This window comes from Triticum aestivum, chromosome 3A (assembly GCF_018294505.1).
Source record: "Triticum aestivum cultivar Chinese Spring chromosome 3A, IWGSC CS RefSeq v2.1, whole genome shotgun sequence".
Classification (NCBI taxonomy): domain Eukaryota; kingdom Viridiplantae; phylum Streptophyta; class Magnoliopsida; order Poales; family Poaceae; genus Triticum; species Triticum aestivum.
In genome coordinates, this window is record NC_057800.1 from 646,803,617 (window position 1) to 646,825,918 (window position 22,302).

The 22,302-nt window shown below is 46.4% G+C and overlaps 1 protein-coding gene across 1 annotated transcript; it reads left to right on the forward strand.

Moving 5' to 3' along the window:
• Positions 1-10,152: 10,152 nt before the first annotated feature.
• Positions 10,153-12,570, forward strand: LOC123062884 (uncharacterized). Its single transcript, XM_044486570.1, has 8 exons — positions 10,153-10,383; positions 10,469-10,536; positions 10,642-10,706; positions 10,839-10,933; positions 11,149-11,257; positions 11,394-11,407; positions 11,872-11,973; positions 12,068-12,570. Exons 1-8 carry the CDS (start codon positions 10,315-10,317, stop codon positions 12,296-12,298), a joined length of 753 nt encoding a protein of 250 aa, XP_044342505.1. The 5' UTR covers positions 10,153-10,314; the 3' UTR covers positions 12,299-12,570.
• The last annotated feature ends 9,732 nt before the right edge of the window (positions 12,571-22,302 follow it).

Sequence of the window (22,302 nt, forward strand, 5' to 3'; positions counted from 1 at the left end):
TATTACGGAACGAGTAAAGAGACTTGCCGGTAACGAGATTGAACTAGGTATTGAGATACCGACGATTGAATCTTGGGCAAGTAACATACCGATGACAAAGGGAACAACTATGTTGTTATGCGGTCTGACCGATAAAGATCTTCGTAGAATATGTAGGAGCCAATATGAGCATCCAGGTTCCGCTATTGGTTATTGACCGGAGACGTGTCTCGGTCATCTCTACATAGTTCTCGAACCCGTAGGGTCCGCACGCTTAAAGTTCGGTGGCGATCGTAATTAGGGTTTTTGTGTTTTGATGTACCGAAGGTTGTTCGGAGTCCCGGATGTGATCAAGGACATGACGAGGAGTCTCGAAATGGTCGAGACATAAAGATTGATATATTGGGAGCCTATATTTGGATACCAGAAACGTTCTGGGTGAAATTGGGATTTTACCGGAGTACCGAGGGGTTACCGGAACCTCCCCCCAGGGGTTAATGGGCCTACATGGGCCTTAAGGGAGAAGAGGACGGCCGGCCAGGGCAGGCCGCGCGCCCCCTCCCCCCTAGTTCGAATAGGACAAGGAAGGGGGGAGCGGTGCCCCCCTTTCCTCTTTCCCCCTTCCCCTTTCCTTCTCCAACAAGGCAAGAGGGGGGAGTCCTACTCCCGATGGGAGTAGGACTCCTCCAAGCGCACCCCTAGGGCCGGCCGCACCTCCCCCTCTCCCTCCTTTATATACGGGGGCAAGGGGACACCCCATGACAGAAGTTGATCTTCGTGATCGTTCCTTAGCCGTGTGCGGTGCCCCCTTCCACCATATTCCACCTCGGTCATATCGTAGCGGTGCTTAGGCGAAGCCCTGCATCGGTAGAACATCATCACCATCATCACGCTGTCGTGCTGACGAGACTCTTCCTCAACACTCGGCTGGATCGGAGCTCGAGGGACGTCACCGAGTTGAACGTGTGCAGAACTCGGAGGTGCCGTACGTTTGGTACTTGGATCGGTCGGATCGGGAAGACGTACGACTACTTCCTCTATGTTGTGTCAACGCTTCCGTTGCCGGTCTACGAGGGTACGTAGACAACACTCTCCCCTCTCGTTGCTATGCATCACCATGATCTTGCGTGTGCGTAGGACAATTTTTGAAATTACTATGTTACCCAACATACATTAGTGAGCCTGAAGACACCATCTTGGCGACACCTGTCGCTACTCCTATCCTCTTGATGCAGGGGTGCCGAATGTCCGAGCCTAATACCAAACAGACATCACACAAAACCTAACATCTAATGCCGGTTGCCCCATCCCATCCACATACCGAGAATGGGCCACACTGGTCCGGTGCACTCACCGATGCTACCGCAGCCGTCATCCACCTAACAATCTTCAAAGCAGGTACCAACGCAAAGACCTTGCCAGGTCAGCCGTCATCCAACATGTTGTCTTATGATAGTAGATTGAAACTAATCAAATTAGTTTCCACCTCTTTACCAATATTCTTCATGTTTAGGTTGGATCTGCCTATCCCAATCAAAAAAAATTAACAAATACCTCAAACATTTTCTTTGGAGGAAATTTGGACAAGAGAATAAGGGGTGTGCTTTGATTGCGTGGAACAAGTTTGTAGTACGCCTCGAAGTCAAGGGGGTTTGAGAGTGTTGGACAGTACTTGTCACAATAAAGCCCACCTTATTGAAAACATTCACAATTTCTTTAATAAAGAGGACTGCCCTATGTAAAGCTTGTCTGGGAAACATAATATTGCAGCAACCTTTCGATGCACATAATTGAGTGATCCTCCTGGTGGAAAGCCCTCTTCAAATTTATGCGCACATTCAAAATGTTGCTTCATGTGTAGAGGGATCTGGGAGCTCTATTTCACTCTGGTATGCTCTATGGCAGGATCGGGCACTCACTCAAAAATTCCCTGAATTGCACTCCTATGCAGATCTCTCTGCCACCATGTTCAACTCACCTGAACTTGCCAACAACTACCAGACCCAGTCTCCGATCAGGCATTTGAACAATATCAAGAGCTAATGGTTCTAGTTAATCAGCATTGCAACCCTCAACAATTGGATAAATGGACATGCAAATTCTTGTCATGTTCAATTTTTTGCCAGGAATTGTCATGCTTGCTAAAATAAATATTGACATCCTCACTAGTAGAACATAATTTACCACTAAAAAAACGTTTGATTTGTCGTGGTTAAAAACCTTACTCCTACGTCAGACGTTTAGTGTTTCCGTAGAAAAAGACGAAAAGCGAGCCAAAACATACAAGTCGGCGCGGCCAGTAAACGCGGCGCTGTCGTGTCAACCCATCCGAGCTCCGTCCCACTTTACGAATTCAATTCTGTGAGACGACGACAGGCGCCGGGGAAGGAAGCGCGCCTCCGACCACACGATGCCACGAGGAGGGATCAAAAGGTGGCCGGCGCCGGTGCACCTCCCACCCCAGACCCGTTCCAACGTGCGCGGGCACGGCGGAGCGGCCGGGTCAGCGCTCCGGAGTGAATGCGGCCGCTGCCTGCTGCTCCCGGTGGACGGACACGCCGCCCCGGCCCCGGCGCCCTTGACCGGTTCGGGCACGCGCGAGAATTTCCAACCCGGCTTCAAAGAACGGGACACGCACCCAGCATAAGAATTTCCACAGCCCAGCTGCACCGCCTGCACGTCTCTCTAGCTAGCTATAAATACACGCACGCGCTACACTAGCCTAGCATCACACCGAAGAAAAGAAAGACCAGAGATTCAGACAAGTATACTGTGTGCTTGTGCAGTTGTGCTCCTTGGAATTCAGAGGAGATCCATCCAAGGGCGCCTTCGTTTCTCCTTCGGAGGCCATGGAAGCTCGCCGCCCCCTCGACTTGTTCGTCGTCGTCGCCGTCCTCGTCGCGATCCTCGCCGCGAGCTTCGTGCGGTGCGCCGACGCCGCGAGGCCCGTGCCGCCGAGCCCGGCGACGGCGCTGGTGTCGTCGCTCATGGAGATGCTGCCCATGGGGCCGAGCAGGCGAGGCGCGGGGCACTGATCCATCGTTGGTTTCAACGATAATCAGCGAGAGTATATATAGTACAGTATATAGTTTAGATTTAGAGAGGTCATTGCAGTAACGATTTATTTATATGTTCTTGGTTAATTTCTTTCTTTTGTGATACCATTTCCATCTCTGCCTCGCGCTTCCAACGCTTCCAAGAGGTGTACAAGTGTATAGATGTATCATATCATACAGATGAAAATCATGAAAAGATCTGAAGCAAAGTTCACTTTACTCATCGGTCTCGCGTTCTAATTCATTTCCTTTCTGTTGCTGCCTTGTGCTGGATAGTTATGATATGATGGTTGAGGATGTGAATACCAAAGTGGCTTTGCTTCATTTTCTTCCTTTGAAGTTTGAAGCAACCAAACAAGAAGGAATTCTTTTGCAGTTTTTGGTAGGTTTGGACTTTTGGCGCCAAGCTAGCTAGTGCACTAGCAATAATCATGGTTAACACCAACCAATTCAAACGGGCAAAGCGAGGGTGCGCCAGGAAGTAGTAGAAATTTAAGCACGTCTGACGCAACGTAAGCTCCATGTCAAGACTATATTTGAAGAGATTACAGAGGTTCAGGTTGGTGCATGTTTCAACAACATCAACTATCAGCATCACCAAATTCTAAGTAGGGGGCTTGACTTTTGACAATTCAACGCTCTGAATGGTCCAAAGCAGAACAAGGCCGAACGACAATTCACTGAAGTTGCTTGCTGAATCACATTTCTTCAAGCTGCAAAAGTCTTTGGATATTTGTTGGAACAAATGAATAGTTACTTTTGCGCAAGAGTAGTTGAACTTATTGTGATAAGAAAGGAAGAAGAAGAGATTGCCATTTCAAAATAGTTCGGTCCAACGTGCCTAGTTGGTGAGTGAAATCCGAACAATGAATTTGAGGCACCGTGGCTTAATCATGACACAAGCAGGAATACATTTCGGAATGCTTTTTTCAAAAAACTTCCGATCTATTCATCATCTGTCATGGCAGCACAAAGAACACTAAATATATCCAAAAAAAAAATCAGGTCCGTGGACCACTTAGCGACGACTACAAACACTAGAGCGAGCTGAAGGTGTGTCGCCGTCATTGCCTCTTCTCACTCGAGCCGGGCAAAACTTGTTATAGAAAACAGTCGGGAAGTCATTGTGCTAAGGCCACCAATAAAGAGAAGAATGGATCGAAAGGATCCGACCTGTAGACACACTGACGAAGATGAAAGAATACTAGATCCAAGGGGATTCACCGAAGGCTAACACCAATCGAATCCCATGAGATCAGCCAAACACACACCTCCACACGCCCTCAGACGATTCTAGACGCACCGCAAGACATTGGTTAGGCGGGGAGAACCTTTTTTTCCAAAGTCAGGGAACCATCGTTGCCACGCCTTCTTGTGTAGGACACAAACCCTAATTGAACTCAAGAAAACGCCTAAAAAACGGAGGAGGAACCCTCCTGCCGGTAAGGTCGGGGCCCACCATGCCTCCATGGCTCTAAGGCCATCGGTAAGGATGTCAATGGGTCAGGTTTAGATCGGGTTGAAAAATATCAAATCTATATCCATATTCATTAAGACCACTGACGGAGCTTTGTAAGGGCAAAACCAGGCCATGGCCCACCCAGCTTCAGAGAAAAATAATACTCTTGTGTACATTTAGCAACTTAATCCAGTAGCAAACCAAACAAGCGGTACATGTTTCCTTCGCATCCGTCATCAAGCACTGCCTTGCATCCAACTTTTTTTTAGAAAAGGAGGACGACCCCCGGCCTCTACATCTGGACGATGCATACGGCCACTTTATTAATTATTGACACAAGACCGTACAGAGTCATACAACAATAAGTCTAAAGTCACCAAACTAAGCAACAACTGTCGCTATCCCTATCCAGTTGATGTAGGGGCTGAAAGTCTGGCTCTAATACCAAATAGACCACGCAGCCAAACCTAAACATCTAAAGACTTGAGGTCCCACCCAGGACGCCTGCCGGGTATGGGCACCCACCAGTCCGGCGTGCTTCTCAACCAGGACCCCTGCTGGGTATGAGGCCGCCGCAGCCACCTGCCACAAATTCATCTTCAGAGCTGTACTGCTGCATCAACCTTGGCCGGTCCAACTGCCGCCGACGCCACCATGACGCCAGGCAGCGTCACCCTCCTGCGCGAGTCCATCTCCGCTCATCAGGCGGCGAGTCTCCACTGCGCCACGCCGCCGAGATCCGCCGTCATTAATGGAGCAGATGAAACACCGCTCCTCCTCTTGTCCCCTCCAACCAGCACTCGCTCCAAAACGATGCCCCCATGAGGGAGAACGATACCGATAGCACCGTCATCGTCCGATCCGGTAGACCCAGATCTAGGGTTTTCCCCGGAACTTCCCGATCAGGTTGATGAGACCTGCAACGATGATGCCTCCAGAAGGAAACGACGTCTGAGACACCGCCATCGTCCGCCAAGACCACAGTCTGGCGCGATTTTCATCGGAAGCCACGTCTTCCCGACCTCGTGGCTGGCTGGAACCGAGCGGAACCTCGCCATGAAGACGTATGTTGCCGTCGGTACTCCAGCGGAGATCCGGCATCTCCTCACCGGTCCCTCCACGCGCCGCCGGTCAGCGAAAGGCCTCCCCGCGACGGATCCAAACGGGGCGTTGGATCCGCAGTAGCCGTCGTCACCATCACGAGCAGGACAGCCCACCTCGCCGGATGGGGCACTGCCACCGCCGCCGTCCATGCAGGGCCGCCGCTTCGCCCACGATGGTGCTCGGGCCCCCGCCGCACAGCCCGAATACTCCGTCCTAGCCGCCGCCGTTGGATCTCATGAGAAGGGCCGTCCCCGCCGCCTCAGATAGGATCCGCCGTCTCCCCCCGCCGAGGACCTTTGGCACCAGGCCCGCCGCCACCGTGGCCCACGCCGGCGGCAGCGGCGGTAGGAGGGGGTGGAGGGGGAGGTGCTGGCGGCACTAGGGTTGAGGCCTCACATCCAGCTATGAGCTTTCTGCCCCGATTCAGCACTGACCCGAGCCACTTGGAGACGGAGAGGTCCAACAGCCAGGCATCCAGCCACCGCGTGTAGCAGCGCTGATGGTGACCTATCCCTATGCCAAGGAGGGCGTGGCCATGGCGGCTGCCAGCGGCTAGCTATCAAGGCAGTGAGTACAAGACCATAGAACTAGGCAGCTAGCGCACAAGAAATTTTCTTTCTTTCTTCAAATTTTACTTGACAACATCATCTCGATACAAATTTCCCTATACAGCAACCTGAAATTGCACTGACTAATGCCTAATTAACTGTATGATTTAGCATCAATTTTTTTTGGCCCGCCCAACTTATTTGTTGTAGCTCCGCCACTGATTAAAACGGCATTTGCCTATCCATGAAAAAGTCCACGGGTGAAAAATTATGTCCATGTCCAAACTTGATGAATATCCATACCCACTGGATATCCACCGATTCTCCCGAGACATATAAATAAGACATAACACAATGTTAACATAAGCTCTTCCATTCTTTGACCTCTCTATTCTTCTACCTTTTTAGAGAGAAAAAAGGAACAACCACTGGACTGGGGAATTTAAATCGGCACTCAGGAGCATCATAGTGTCAATCTGCCTTTTTTTTACTCAACAGCACCTGCCTTTTTTTTTACAATATATTTTTGAAATCAACAGCACCTGCCGTTTAATGGCAAGCTAACACAAAAGCTGTACGGTGCAATTCATGGTGAGGCAGCCTTTTCACTTACCGTGTGAAACTAGCCCCGGTTTTCCTTTCGAACTCAACTAATCAAAGCCCTAGTTGATCTGGTGCAGAACCAATGACAATGATGGTTGACACCAACGAATTCAAACAAAGAAAACGAGAGTAGTACCTTGAAAGTAGAGATTGGGGCACGGCTGACGCAACGTAAGCTCCATGTGAAGGTCAGTGCCTGTGTCAACAACATGAACTATCATCATCACCAAATTCTACGTTGCGACCTTGACTTTGATAATTATAAACGCTCTGAATGGTCCAAAGCAGAACAAGACGGAACGGCAAATTCGCTGAATTGCTTGGCGGAGTACATTTCTTTAAGCTGTGAAAGTCTTTGGACTTTAATAGGAAAGAAATGAAATAATTGTAAAAGAAAAAAAGATTGATGCTTCAGGTTTTTTTTTAAGATGTATGCCCTTATGCATTTTTTTTGTGGGCATACATTACTTGTATTCATAAAAGTAATGATGCACAGATGATACACATACAAGCAAGATAAAACATGAAGGAACAAGTGGTTGTACTGCTGCATACCACCATCGTCGTAACTATCAAGCACCCACGACCTTCGCCGTCGCCGGAGAAGAAGAGCACCAGAATCTGGTTCACATCTTCTCACTGAAGAAACCCCTAGCCAGGAGGCGTTAACGAGTCATGATAACCATCAACCCGGGAAGGTTGGATCTAGCTCGATAAGGAACATCGGCTGGACGTGCCCTCTGAGCCTCTGCAACGCCGGATCTGGGGTCAACGCCAACCCACCCGTCAATAGGCGGCCGGATCCCCCACAGTCTTCCGCATATCTGCCGCAATCATCACGGACGCACTTCAAGAAAAGCCCATCCCTACCGCTATACCAAGATGCAACGGCAGATCGAAGAGACTCCAACATCTTGGACTCTACAAGCCTCTCGTCGGCACCAGCAACACCTCCGACAAGCAGGAGCACGGAGTAGGAGACCATTATTCCCATGAGCACCATCGGCATCTGCTCCACCATGACACCAACGGAGGTAATTCGAAAACTTAGAAAACATAGGACTAAAACACACCCAAATGAAGAACGGGGCCTTCCCTCCCCCTCACGACGCTAAGATGACGACTGAAGGAGAAGGGGAGCACCGCCAACCCCGGCGAGTGCCCTGGGTTTGGTAATCGCCACTGCCGCTTTTCTGTTCGCAAAAGATTGACGCTTTGTAATAGTTATTATTAGGTCTAATGGGTCTTGTTGGCAGATGGAACTTGAGTGAATTTGAGGCACCCTGGCTTAATCACGACTATGTACCAGGACTTGTACGACTTCTCTCTACCGACTTTGCAAGTCGGAGGCTTTGAGGACTTGAAGAACTAAACTACTCCCCCCCCCCCCCCCCCACACACACACGCACACACACATTTCCAGATTTTTATTTCCGTTTGATATTTTGAAGTAACATGAAAATGACAGTTTAATTTTTGAAAATTTATAATAGTTTTAAAAAATTGAGACCATATTTGTAAAATGTATTTTTTAAGGTTCCTTTTTGAAAACACAAAAATAAAATTACGGGTCATTTTTTATAAAATGGGAACCAATATAGGTAAACATGGACATTTTTTAAAACCCCAAACCATTAATTACTAGTAAATTGTATGTGCTTTGCACGTCATTTAAATATATAAAAGCATGAAAAAGTACATTTGAATATGTATTTCCTTTCATAGAATTGTATTGGACAAGAATTAACTTGGTTCTTATCTCTCTAGAATCCAGATTGTTCTGGTCTCTTTATTACTGGGGTATCAAATAAGCATGTGAAAAGATGTTTCTACAACACATGAGATGGCAGAGTTGGGGGCTCAATTAGAAGGCCACGTGACAAAATCCTATAAGTTGAAAACTTTATCCAAGGGATGAAAATGCTCGGATTTGCCATCTCTCGACCGTTGGATGGAGCACCAATGGCTAATATTTGAAGCTATTGGCGCACTATATAATGGTATAGATATATTTTTTATTGAACATATTGAAATTTCTGAAAAACATTAAAATAAAAAATAAAAAACTGAACAATTAACAAAACAAGAAAAACGGACCATAAGTTCCCTAAAATCGGGTTCACGTAGCTGCAAATTGGTCGGCCCGATGGTGCTCACTTGTCTGGTCGAAAGGGCAGATATTTGACGCAGTGCGTCAAATAGGATTTGCTCTCCCATTTAAACGCGATCATGCTTCTTGCCGATTTGAATTTTGCAGTCCACTTGGCCTTTTCTCTAAAAGAGGGAAGACGTTTTTTTGTTGGATTTCTCTCACTGAGATCTTCAAAATTAGATCGCGTTTTAATAAGTTTTGACGATTTTTTTCCATGAAAAACAAAAATTGGAAACAAAAAAAAAAGAGAAAATGAAAAAAATGAAGAAATGACAACAGAAAAACCAAAGCAAGGTTGCAGTTTTTTCTTTTTTGGGGAAGCACAGGCTATGTTTTTTTTTTTCAGAGAAGCACCGGGTGTGCTCCTCGCAGAAGCAGACAAGTTGTGATTTTTTTCCCTTTTTTCTTCAGGCTCGTGAAGCACATGCTGTGTTTTTTTATTTTTTTTCAGGGAAGCACAAGGTTGCGGAAGCACATGATGTGCTTCTCGTAGAAGCGGATCCTGTGCTTTTTTTCCAAGAAGCATAATTGTTTTTTCCTTTTCGAGAAGCACATCTATGCTTCTCACGGAAGCACAGTTGTATTACTGAAGGAAGCAAAACTCTGCTGCGCATGGTAACACAAGTTTTCTTTTTTGAGAAACACATTTGTGCTTCAAAAGTCAAAAGAAATCCCCAAGAACTTAGGAAAAATCAGGCAATAACCGAAAAGCCAAAAACAACAAAAATCATCTAAAACCCCGAAGAACACGTGAAAAATCTAGAGAAAGTGTCCAAGACGCGACACGTGGCCGAGACTGGACGCACCACTTGGCACACCCACAAGCAAAAAATTGACTCTTGCCAATTAGTTTTCTTTCTTGAGAAATACCTATAATTTTATTTATACTCATAACAATTATAGAAGCCCCGGAAGGGGTAACAATTTGTTAGCTGCTCTAGGTTGTAGCCTTGTACTACCTTCGTCCTGATTTATTGGTCCCCTTCGTATTTTATGTCAAATTTTGGTCTCAAATTTTACTAACAAAATGTTAATTCATGTCATAAAAATTTATATAATTGAAAAACACGAATTCAATATGTAATTTTCGATGACATGCATTAATATTTAGTTAGTTAAATCTCTAGTTAAAATTTGGCACAAAATTTTGAGGGAACCAATAAACCAGGACGGAGGTATCCTGCGAAGTGTTTATGGTCAAATGCGGCCTATGTACACGGCCCGTAGGCTACCATCAGAATCTTCCGCTGAAACAGCATCGGCCGTTTAGTGGCCCAACACACAACCGAGGGTTCTTCCCTCTCCTTGCCTCGCTGCAGATAATTTCGGATAGCATTTTACGGCTCCCCTTCTCCCCCAGCTCCGCCTCCCCAAATCGCAGCCGAAACCTCGGGGAAGCTCGCCTCCACATCCATGGCTTCAGCCGCGACCTTTCCGAAGCTCCAGCTTGGTCCGCGATGCCACGGCTACTCCCATCTTCAGGTTCAGTTAATCCTTCAACCGTACGTGCCCTCACGCAAGCAGCGCAGGAGTTCAACGAGTGATTGCCATTGATTTAACCTTGTAGGCGGCTGACCCGGTCCATGTCCACATGAAGATTGGTGATTCTTGCAAGTGCCCCATGCCCGCCCAAGGGTAAAACCTAAATTTTCCATGGACCATGTTTGTAACCTGTATGTGTTGCTTTTGTTGCTTCAGTCTTCAGTTTACCAGGAGATACTTGTGGTAAAAATGTACCAGGTTGCTTGTTTCTACCGGGAGAAGTGCAAGGCACACATTCCTGCCGGTGTCGGCGGCTCGATCAGGTGAGCTGCAATTTCTGCCATAACATACCACTGAAGTACATGTGTTGATCTTTGTCCGTGATGTTCAAGTGTCATGCGGAACCTTCAGATTCAGAGTTCAGACACTGTGTTGAAGTTTTCAGAAAACTGCAGGTCGGGGCGCATCGGTCGCCGAGGCCGAGAAGACCGGGCTCTCGCTGGATAGCTTCAAGACAACCGTTGTCAAACGCGACGACGAAAAGATCCATGTGAGATTGTTTGTGCACTCTGCCATGCCATGTTAAATTAAAGCTGTCAACTCAAAAAAGAAATTTTTTAAAGCTGTCCACATCTAGTTAGTCACATAGTTTGGTGCAGACATTTCTCTTCAACTTAATACTAAGGACATTGTACTATGGTTAATGACGTAGGGCAGTTTTGAGTGGTCTTGACTCATCTGATGCTGGGAACTTGTTGTCTGCAGTTAAGAATCGAGCTGCCCGGGAAGGAAACGCAGAAGGTGTTTGATGCAGCCCTGACGAGCCTGGCCAAGGACGCGCCGCCGGTTCCAGGTTTCAGAAGGTCTAAGGGAGGTATTGATTCATTAACCTAATCCCCATTTCCTTGCAAGAAACAATGTTATATATTTGATTGCTTGCATCAAGTCATTGAAGCTTCTAACAATTTTGTTGCCATTTTTCTTCATGGATATCTGTTGGATGATTGAAGGGAAAACATCAAATGTAAGTGCATGTGAACCTTTCACGCCTCACTTGCAATGTGGGAGCTTTTCCCCGGTTTTTGTCCGAAACTCCGCCGTTCCAAATGGGGTTTAGTGTATGGGGTTGCCACTTTTAATTGCATTGCAAGGCTAACTTTTCTTTCACGCATGCTTTTCAAGAGGGTTGTTAACCAACTCCTCCTCGGAATGGCAAAGTCTTTTAAAACACCGTCCTTGTTCAGAAATAAAACCACCCAAGGACAGGGAGTAGTTTCTTTCCATCGAGCATCGCCGAGTACGCTCAGCTGTTACCGGCTGAATTTTCAACCGAAAGTGTGGGCTACTACTAAATACTAATTGCAATCAAGAGATGACACGGCTAGACATAGACATAAACTACACCATCAAGTCTGCACTGCTGTCCTAACCCCCCACATTAAGAACCGAGGACTGACGACGGCTTCTGAATCCCTGTACTGTGTCCAGATACCAAGCAGCATTCTCCTGTCGATGCTCGGCAAGAGCCGGGTCACCAAGTTCATCCTTCAGGAAATACTCAGTGTCACCGTCGGCGATTTCGTCAAGAAGGTTGGTGCCATTTCGTATAAAATTAGAACAGGCTAGCCAATCTTTGACTTTTTGGATTCAGAATAAACTGACGCTGGCCTTGCAACCGATGCAGGAGAACCTCAAGGTGAACCCTGAGATCGCGACGACGCAGTCAGAAGGCGACCTGGAGTCGTCGTTCGCGCCGGGCTCGTCGTTCGGGTTCAATGTGATCCTCGAGCTGGAGAAGGAGCCTGACACGGATGACGCCATTGATATCGAGCTATCGGACTCCAAGGACGCCCCTGACGTGAAGCAGTCCGACTCCGAAGAGCCTTCCGAAGAGGAGCCCCCCTCCTCCACCTGATACTTCAGAGAGGAAATGCCTCCGTGTATTTATTCCCTGGTGAATGTGCTTCAGATTCAGAATAGCATTAGCAGGCAAACAATTGTTCAGATAAAACACCAGAGATGATCTGCAGGTTGCGGGTGACACATCACTGAAGATGTGTGTGTAGCAGCACTGAACATGCAGACACGTTAGATTTGGGGAGACGTGGGCCCATGATGACAGCGCCGCAGCGCCGGGCTCCAGCGCAGCAATGATGAAAAACCCTATCCAGTTTGTCTGCAGCATGATCCACTGGCACCATGGCTTCGGCTTCGAACTACCCGATCAATCATTTGGGCCGGGGTGCTCCACTCCACTCCTCAAGCCTCACACGCCACCCCACCCCACATCACCAGTGACCTAGTACCAACTCACGCACACGCATGATCCATGCAAGAGAAATACAGTATTATAACAACGAAATACATTGTTCTTCCAACCCTATCTTGTTTTCCCAACTCCGATCCCGTGGCCTGGAAGAATCCCGCTGACATGACAGCATTCCCAGCTTCTTGACGCGACCGTTGGACGATGCTGCTGAGATTTGTGCTCCTTGATTTCAGAAAATTCAAAGGATTAGGTTAGTAGGTGCATCAGTGCATGATAATGGATATGAGTGGCATCATTATACCAGAAACCAGGTCATTTCGTCTGGGGGGCTTGATTAAACGCAGGACCTGGAATGATTTCGGGCAGCCACCTTATTCCCTATCACACTCGCAATTTCAATAGTACCGAATTCCCAGCAGAATCCAAAAAAATCGTTAGGTGGTCGCATAGGCCTTCTCAAGAAAAACCCAACGTACATATTATTCCCTTGCCATTCTAGCCCAGACACCGCTCGCTGCCGCACCAACCACCGGTTGGCAATCATAGGGCGATGAAATCTTGGAACACTGTGGATTCAGAAGAAACTTTTCTCATTCATCGGCAACGGCGGTAGAATTTCTAACACATTCTCCTAATGTATGCTCATGTCCTCGGTTCTCCAAACAGGGAGAAGATCCCGGATTAGTAGTACGAATTAGTTGGTGGTTTGATTTGGCAGGGGGATTGGCCGGGAGACGGGGTAGGTGCCCAACTTATTGTCAAACAATCAGCGTCGATGGGCTCAGATTAACAAATGAACATACGACTGGGCATCGGCTGGACTGGTGAACCAGAAAATATCTGGAAATAATAATGTGGCATTCAGGCTGGACTAATCGCTGATATTGATGATAATAATGTTGCTCTAGTTGTAGAGGGCGGGTGGCCCGTCGCGCTCCACGGAGGTACCGCAACCTCTCGTTGAAATGAAACCCAACGCGCTGGTGTGGTGTGGTGTGGTGGTTTAACCACCAAAGCACGCCCGCGCACCGGTTCTTGACTTGGGAAATCAATGCTCCCTCCGGGAGGTAGGAAAAGGCACCGCTGGATGTAAAGAATGGACTATGATCATCGCTAAATAATGCTGCCGCCGTTTCACTGTCAAAAGCCAGGTGTTGTAGGACGCGGAGGAATTGATCCCGGGCACCAGTGATCCCGGATGAACAGTAAAACCCGAAAAAATAGTAAAAAAATTCAAAAAAATCTGATTTTTTTTGTCAAGAAACTTTGATATTTTTTCTACATGCGTGCCAATTTTCGTGATGAAATGACATTTGTGGAGGTGTCAGCAAAAAAAAAACAAAATCATGCTCCAAAAAAACTGTTTTTGGAAGCATTTTGGAGCATCGATTTTGTTTTTTTTGCTGAGACCTGCATGAATGTCATTTTGTCATGAAAATTTGTACGCATGTGAAAAATATGTCAATGTTTGTTGCCAAAAAAATTCAGATTTTTTTGAACTTTTTAAATATATTTTTTGTTTGTACTGTAGCAAAGGGTGCCTGTGAGCTCGAGCTCACAATAGCACTTTCGGGTGTTGTAGCCAATTTTAGAGAACCATATTTATGGTACGGAATATGCTTCTCGCAACAATATTGTTTGTACAGATGATAAATTCCGTTTTCAGCGTGCTTGCGTGTGGAGAAGGCAAGGTGGATGTTTCTGAAAATTGATTCTTAAAAACCCATGTCTGCGCATCGTATGAAAATGTGTAGCGGCGAAAATTTATGTGTATTTTTAGGAACACCGATAATAATGTAAATAAACACACACACACTTGCATGGTATCTACGGAAAAACGAACTTCAGGAGGTTCAAGAGTGACAATGTCACCAAAAAAATCATGTGGGTGTTTTTGCGTGAGAATTGCACGGATCAAATATAAAGGTTCACCAGAAATTAAAAACACCTCATACCTAAAAAAATCATGTGAAACATGTGAGCTCTACAAAACAAATGCACGAACAACCGCTACATCAGTCATTCTTCCCGTATAAAATTTTCGCAGATCATAAATACACACATTTCAGATTCTAATTAAAAAGTTGGCATTTAGGTTCAAGATTTGATTATACTCTGACTTGACCTGCCCTGTCCTTGGCATCTGGCTATTTGGCGGCTCGTAGCATGGCCTCACATTTCAATTGCGGCAAGGGCTTCGTCGGTGGCGAAGTAGGAGGAGTGAGGGCTTCGCGGGTGGCCGTTGGTGGCGAAGTCGGACGAGTGATCTCGATAACGCCAATGTGCCACCTTGGCGGCGTCTTTCTTCTACTATGTTGCCTTCCTGCAAAAAAAAGAACTGCCTTTTTTATAATAAAGTGAGTAGTAAAATACCAATGTATTAAAGAAAAGTATACTCGGGCTTTAGATTCGAGTTGGGAGTATTCTACTCCCTTCGTTCCTAAATACAAGTCTTTTTTAGAGATTTTAATAAGGGACTAAGAATACACGTATTTGAGATTCTACAAAAAAAGGTTGGCATTTTGGTTCGGGTTACTTATACCATAGCTCAGGAGTATCCATGGCGACGACGACGGCGCCGATGTGCCACCTTCCCAACGCCTTTCTTCTCGGCAGTGTGTGGTGTTTGTTTTGTGTGTCGGTCCATTGTGTCCACGATGACAGGGGTGGTTGTAACGGTTTTCATCTGGTTTCTCGCATATTAACTAGGCAATCCTATACTAGTTTTTTTTAAATAAAGCGAGTCCTAAAGAACCGTTTTGTTTTTTTTAAGAAAAATATTATACTCGGGCTCTAGATACAAGCCGGGAGTATTCTACAAACCTAGCTCTAGAAGAAGCTCGTAGCTTGCCCGCTGAGAAGGGAAAATGCGACGAGTCATGCATGGAGCCCCGCGCTCGTTTGGCGGGAAGATGGGAGCCGTGGCGTGCATGCCCAAACGGGCAATGGCGAGTAGGCAAACGCATGCCGTGAGCCGTTGAACGCAGCCTCAAAAGCCGCCCGACGTGGCTCGCGACCGGCGGTGCGTCCAGCGACGCGCGCGTGCACACCTACACATCCACATACACACACATTCGTCCGTTTTTCCGTTAGCCAGCACGCATCACTCTCATCATCATACTTATCTCAGGCATCTCGGCAACAACATACGACTCGATCTAGTTCGTTCGTTTCTTTTTTTTGTTGCATAGGCTTTGAGCTACCGGTAACACCACGAGCCGACTGGATTACCCTTTGCAGGCTGCAGCCAAGCCTTGGGCAGGCGTGCAGTTCTGGTTACATGGAGGTAGCTAGCTAGCTAGCCAGGCTCGTTTTACGCGAACTGGTGGCGGCACGTAAACGGGCGGGCCAGACGCCGTGACGCGGGCGCGGCGGACCTAACCGCAAGTGGCCAGCCGGGAAAACGGCGGGGAAAGCTACGTCTACGGCACGGGCACCGCACCGCACCGCGGAACGGAGCGCGACAGAAAGAAAGGCCGTGCAAACGAACGGGGTGGCTGACGTCGGTGATGGGTGGCGAGGGCGGAAAGCGTTTTGGTAGCGCACCTCATCGATCCGTCGGTCCTCTCACGCCCCCACCCGACGTAAGTGAACGCGCCCGTCATTTTACTCTCTCTCCTTTGTGAGTCCACCGCGAACGGGCGGCTCCGTTCCTTTTCTGCTTTCACGTCCCCTGCTTCCATCCAGCTTTGGATACGTACGTGCTTTTAGCCCGTCCGGCTCTTTTTGAATCTCAAATCATGAGACCATGTGTTTTAATTGATAATGTAAGAACCGTTTGAAGTAAGCACATTTGAAAATTGGGTTTCTACGTTTCGGACCTTGCAAAAGATGTGTGAAGGGAACACATACATACATGCTCTTCAAAAATCATTGAAGAACAAAAGCAACCATGCCATGCCAAAACACGATAAATCAGCTCACCATGCTCTTAAAATTGACCATATTGCCCAGTCAAACCTTCCCGTGCTTTTTTTTACTTTGTAACAAGATTATCCACACCCAAGGGTTGTTTCTAAGATTTTCCACATATTTTAGAAGACGACGCCTTCCTCAACACCGTTGCACCATTCAAGTTTCAGGAAATGCGTGAAAAGTTCTGTAGACACCGGATATGCTTTTGATTGGGAAGCTGTGAAAGTTCATCCAAAAATATGGCATCCTGTCTTTTTGAACTGAAATATGAGGGCAATATATGGGTCCCTCGTATTTTTTTCATGTGACACTAATAATACTTTGTTTATGATTTTTTCTAGCATTCCTAACATATATCATTATTTTACCATTTCTACATAAAGTCCATGGTTTGAGTGAACGGTTTATAGCAAAAATGCTGCACTTACGGACTCCATCAATGCAAAGGGTCTTGTGAACAGACTCGTCTTGTCTCCTAATTCACCCCTCCCCCTGAATTGTAGGGTGGGGCCTCCTTCCTTCCATACAGAGTGAATACATGCTAGAATTGTATTAACCGGAAACTTAATACATGTGTGAATACATAGACAAACAGAGTGTCACTAGTATGCCTCTACTTGACTAGCTCGTTGAATCAAAGATGGTTAAGTTTCCTAGCCATAGACATGAGTTGTCATTTGATTAACAGGATCACATCATTAGACAATGATGTGATTGACTTGACCCATTCAGTTAGCTTAGCACGATGATCGTTTAGTTTGTTGCTACTGCTTTCTTCATGACTTATACATGTTCCTCTGACTATGAGATTATGCAACTCCTGAATACCGGAGGAACACTTTGTGTGCTACCAAACGTCACAACGTAACTGCGTGATTATAAAGGTGCTCTACAGGTGTCTTTGATGGTGCTTCTTGACTTGGCATAGATCAAGAATAGGATTTGTCACTCCGATTGTCGGAGAGGTATCTCTGGGCCCTCTCGGTAATGCACATCACTATAAGCCTTGCAAGCATTGTGACTAATGAGTTAGTTGTGGGATGATGTATTACGGAACGAGTAAAGAGACTTACCGGTAACGAGATTGAACTAGGTATTGAGATACCGACGATCGAATCTCGGGCAAGTAACATACCAATGACAAAAGGAACAACGTATGTTGTTATGCGGTTTGACCGATAAAGATCTTCGTAGAATATGTAGGAACCAATATGAGCATCCAGGTTCCGCTATTGGTTATTGACCGGAGACAAGTCACGGTCATGTCTACATAGTTCTCGAACTCGTAGGGTCCGCACGCTTAAAGTTCTGTGACGATCGGTATTATGAGTTTATGTGTTTTGATGTACCGAAGGTAGTTCGGAGTCCCGGATGAGATCGGGGACATGAATAGGAGTCTCGAAATGGTCGAGACGTAAATATCGATATATTGAACGACTATATTCGGACATCGGAAAGGTTCCGAGTGATTCGAGTATTTTTCGGAGTACCGGGGAGTTACGGGAATACGAGGAAGAAGTAATGGGCCTCATGGGCCAAGTGGTGGAAGTGAGGAGGCAGGGCGCGCAGCCCCCCTAGCCCAAACCGAATTGGACTAGGCCCCCCCCTTTCCCCCTTTTCCTCCCTCTCCTTCCTTCTCCTCTTTCCCCTTCCTTTCCTCCTCCTAGTAGGAGTAGGAAAGGGGAGTCCTACTCCTACTAGAAGAAGGACTCCTCCTGGCGCGCCCTAGGAGGGCCGGCCGGCCTCCCCCCTTGCTCCTTTATATATGGGGGCAGTGTTGGGGAACGTAGTAATTTCAAAAAAAAATCCTACGCACACGCAAGATCATGGTGATGCATAGCAACGAGAGGGGAGAGTGTTGTCTACGTACCCTCGTAGACCGTTTGCGGAAGCGTTATATCAACGTGGTTGATGTAGTCGTACGTCTTCACGTCCGACCGATCCAAGTACCGAAAGCGCGGCACTCCGAGTTCTGCACACGTTCGGCTCGGTGACGTCCTCGCCTTCTTGATCCAGCAAGAGGGGCGAAGTAGTAGATGAGTTCCGGCAGCACGACGGCGCGGTGACGGTGTTGGTGAAGAACAATCTCCGCAGGGCTTCGCCTAAGCACTACGAAAACTATGACAGAGGATAAACTAGAGGGGACGGGGTTGCCAGCACACGGCTTGGTGTTTCTTGATATGTCTTGGGTGCTAGCCCTACCCCTCTATCTATATGTTGAGCCTTGGGGTCGAAACTTGGAGTAAAAGCCTCCACAAAGTCGGTTTCACCCGAAGGCAAGAGTCCTTCTCGGACTCCAGGGCCAGACGCCAGGGTCCCCGACGTCTGGACCCAGACGCCAGGGACCCTGGCGTCTGGCCCCTGGACTCCGCAAAACTTCCTTTTGCGCTTTCCAAAAACCTTGTGGGCTTTCCCCTTTGGCCCAAATAAAGTATTCTCGTACCCAAACATTTCGGGAAACATCCGGAACCCCTTCCGGTGATTTCCGGAACCCTTCCGATGACCAAACACTATTATCCCATATATCAAACTTTATCTCCGGACCATTCCGGAGTTCCTCGTCATGTCCGTGATCTCATCCCGGACTCCGAACAACATTCGGTCATCAACATACATAACTCATATAGTACTATATCGTCAACGAACGTTAAGCGTGCGGACCCTACGGGTTCGAGAACTATGTAGACATGACCGAGACACCTCTCTGGTCAATAACCAATAGCGGGACCTGGATGCCCATATTGGCTCCTACATATTCTACGAAGATCTTTATCGGTCAGACCGCATAACAACATATGGTGTTCCCTTTGTCATCGGTATGTTACTTGCCCGAGATTTGATCGTCGGTATCTCAATACCTAGTTCAATCTCGTTACCGGCAAGTCTCTTTACTCGTTCCGTAATACATCATCCCGCAACTAACTCATTAGTTGCAATGCTTGCAAGGCTTATAGTGATGTGCATTACCGAGTGGGCCCAGAGATACCTCTCCGACAATCGGAGTGACAAATCCTAATCTCGAAATACGCCAACCCAAAAAGTTCCTTTGGAGACACCTGTAGAGCACCTTTATAATCACCCAGTTACGTTGTGACGTTTGGTGGCACACAAAGTGTTCCTCCGGAAAATGGGAGTTGCATAATCTCACAGTCATAGGAACATGTATAAGTCATGAAGAAAGCAATAGCAACAAACTAAACGATCAAGTGCTAAGCTAACGGAATGGGTCAAGTCAATCACATCATTCTCCTAATGATGTGATCCCGTTAATCAAATGACAACTCATGTCTATGGTTAGGAAACTTAACCATCTTTGATCAACAAGCTAGTCAAGTAGAGGCATACTAGTGACACTCTGTTTGTCTATGTATTCACACATGTATTATGTTTCCGGTTAATACAATTCTAGCATGAATAATAAACATTTATCATGAAATAAGGAAATATATAATAACTTTATTATTGCCTCTAGGGCATATTTCCTTCAGTCTCCCACTTGCACTAGAGTCAATAATCTAGATTACACAGTAATGATTCTAACACCCATGGAGCCTTGGTGCTGATCATGTTTTGCTCGTGGAAGAGGCTTAGTCAACGGGTCTGCAACATTCAGATTCGTATGTATCTTGCAAATTTCTATGTCTCCCACCTGGACTAAATCCCGGATGGAATTTAAGCGTCTCTTGATGTGCTTGGTTCTCTTGTGAAATCTGGATTCCTTTGCCAAGGCAATTGCACCAGTATTGTCACAAAAGATTTTCATTGGACCCAATGCACTAGGTATGACACCTAGATCGGATATGAACTCCTTCATCCAGACTCCTTCATTTGCTGCTTCCGAAGCAGCTATGTACTCCGCTTCACACGTAGATCCCGCCACGACGCTTTGTTTAGAACTGCACCAACTGACAGCTCCACCGTTTAATATAAACACGTATCCGGTTTGCGATTTAGAATCGTCCGGATCAGTGTCAAAGCTTGCATCAACGTAACCATTTACGATGAGCTCTTTGTCACCTCCATAAACGAGAAACATATCCTTAGTCCTTTTCAGGTATTTCAGGATGTTCTTGACCACTGTCCAGTGATCCACTCCTGGATTACTTTGGTACCTCTCTGCTAGACTTATAGCAAGGCACACATCAGGTCTGGTACACAACATTGCATACATGATAGAGCCTATGGCTGAAGCATAGGGAACATCTTTCATCTTCTCTCTATCTTCTGCAGTGGTCGGGCATTGAGTCTTACTCAACTTCACACCTTGTAACACAGGCAAGAACCCTTTCTTTGCTTGATCCATTTTGAACTTTTCCAAAACTTTGTCAAGGTATGTGCTTTGTGAAAGTCCAATTAAGCGTCTTGATCTATCTCTATAGATCTTGATGCCCAATATGTAAGCAGCTTCACCGAGGTCTTTCATAGAAAAACTTTTATTCAAGTATCCCTTTATGCTATCTAGAAATTCTATATCATTTCCAATTAGTAATATGTCATCCACATATAATATCAGAAATGCTACAGATCTCCCACTCACTTTCTTGTAAATACAGGCTTCTCCAAAAGTCTGTACAAAACCAAATGCTTTGATCACACTATCAAAGTGTTTATTCCAACTCCGAGAGGCTTGCACCAGTCCATAAATGGATCGCTGGAGCTTGCACACTTTGTTAGCTCCCTTTGGATCGACAAAACCTTCCGGTTGCATCATATAATCCTCTTCTTCCAGAAATCCATTCAGGAATGCAGTTTTGACATCCATCTGCCAAATTTCATAATCATGAAATGCGGCAATCGCTAACATGATTCGGACAGACTTAAGCATCGCTACGGGTGAGAAGGTCTCATCGTAGTCAATCCCTTGAACTTGTCGAAAACCTTTTGCAACAAGTCGAGCTTTGTAGACAGTAACATTACCGTCAGCGTCGGTCTTCTTCTTGAAGATCCATTTATTCTCAATTGCTTGCCGATCAACGGGCAAGTCAACCAAAGTCCACACTTTGTTCTCATATATGGATCCCATCTCAGATTTCATGGCTTCTAGCCATTTTGCGGAATCTGGGCTCACCATCGCTTCTCCATAGTTTGTAGGTTCATCATGATCTAGTAGCATGACTTCCAGAACTGGATTGCCATACCACTCTGGTGCGAATCTTACTCTGGTTGATCTACGAGGTTCAGTAATAACTTGATCTGAAGTTCCATGATCATCATCATTAACTTCCTCACTAATTGGTGTAGGTGTCATAGAAACCGGTTTCTGTGATGAACTACTTTCCAGTAAGGGAGCAGGTACAGTTACCTCATCAAGTTCTACTTTCCTCCCACTCACTTCTTTCGAGAGAAACTCCTTCTCTAGAAAGGATCCATTCTTGGCAACAAATGTCTTGCCTTCGGATCTGTGATAGAAGGTGTACCCAATAGTCTCCTTTGGGTATCCTATGAAGATACATTTCTCCGATTTGGGTTCGAGCTTATCAGGTTGAAGCTTTTTCACATAAGCATCGCAGCCCCAAACTTTAAGAAACAACAACTTTGGTTTCTTGCCAAACCATAGTTCATAAGGCGTCGTCTCAACATATTTCGATGGTGCCCTATTTAACGTGAATGCGGCCGTCTCTAAAGCATAACCCCAAAACGATAGCGGTAAATCAGTAAGAGACATCATAGATCGCACCATATCTAGTAAGGTACGATTACGACGTTCGGACACACCATTATGCTGTGGTGTTCTG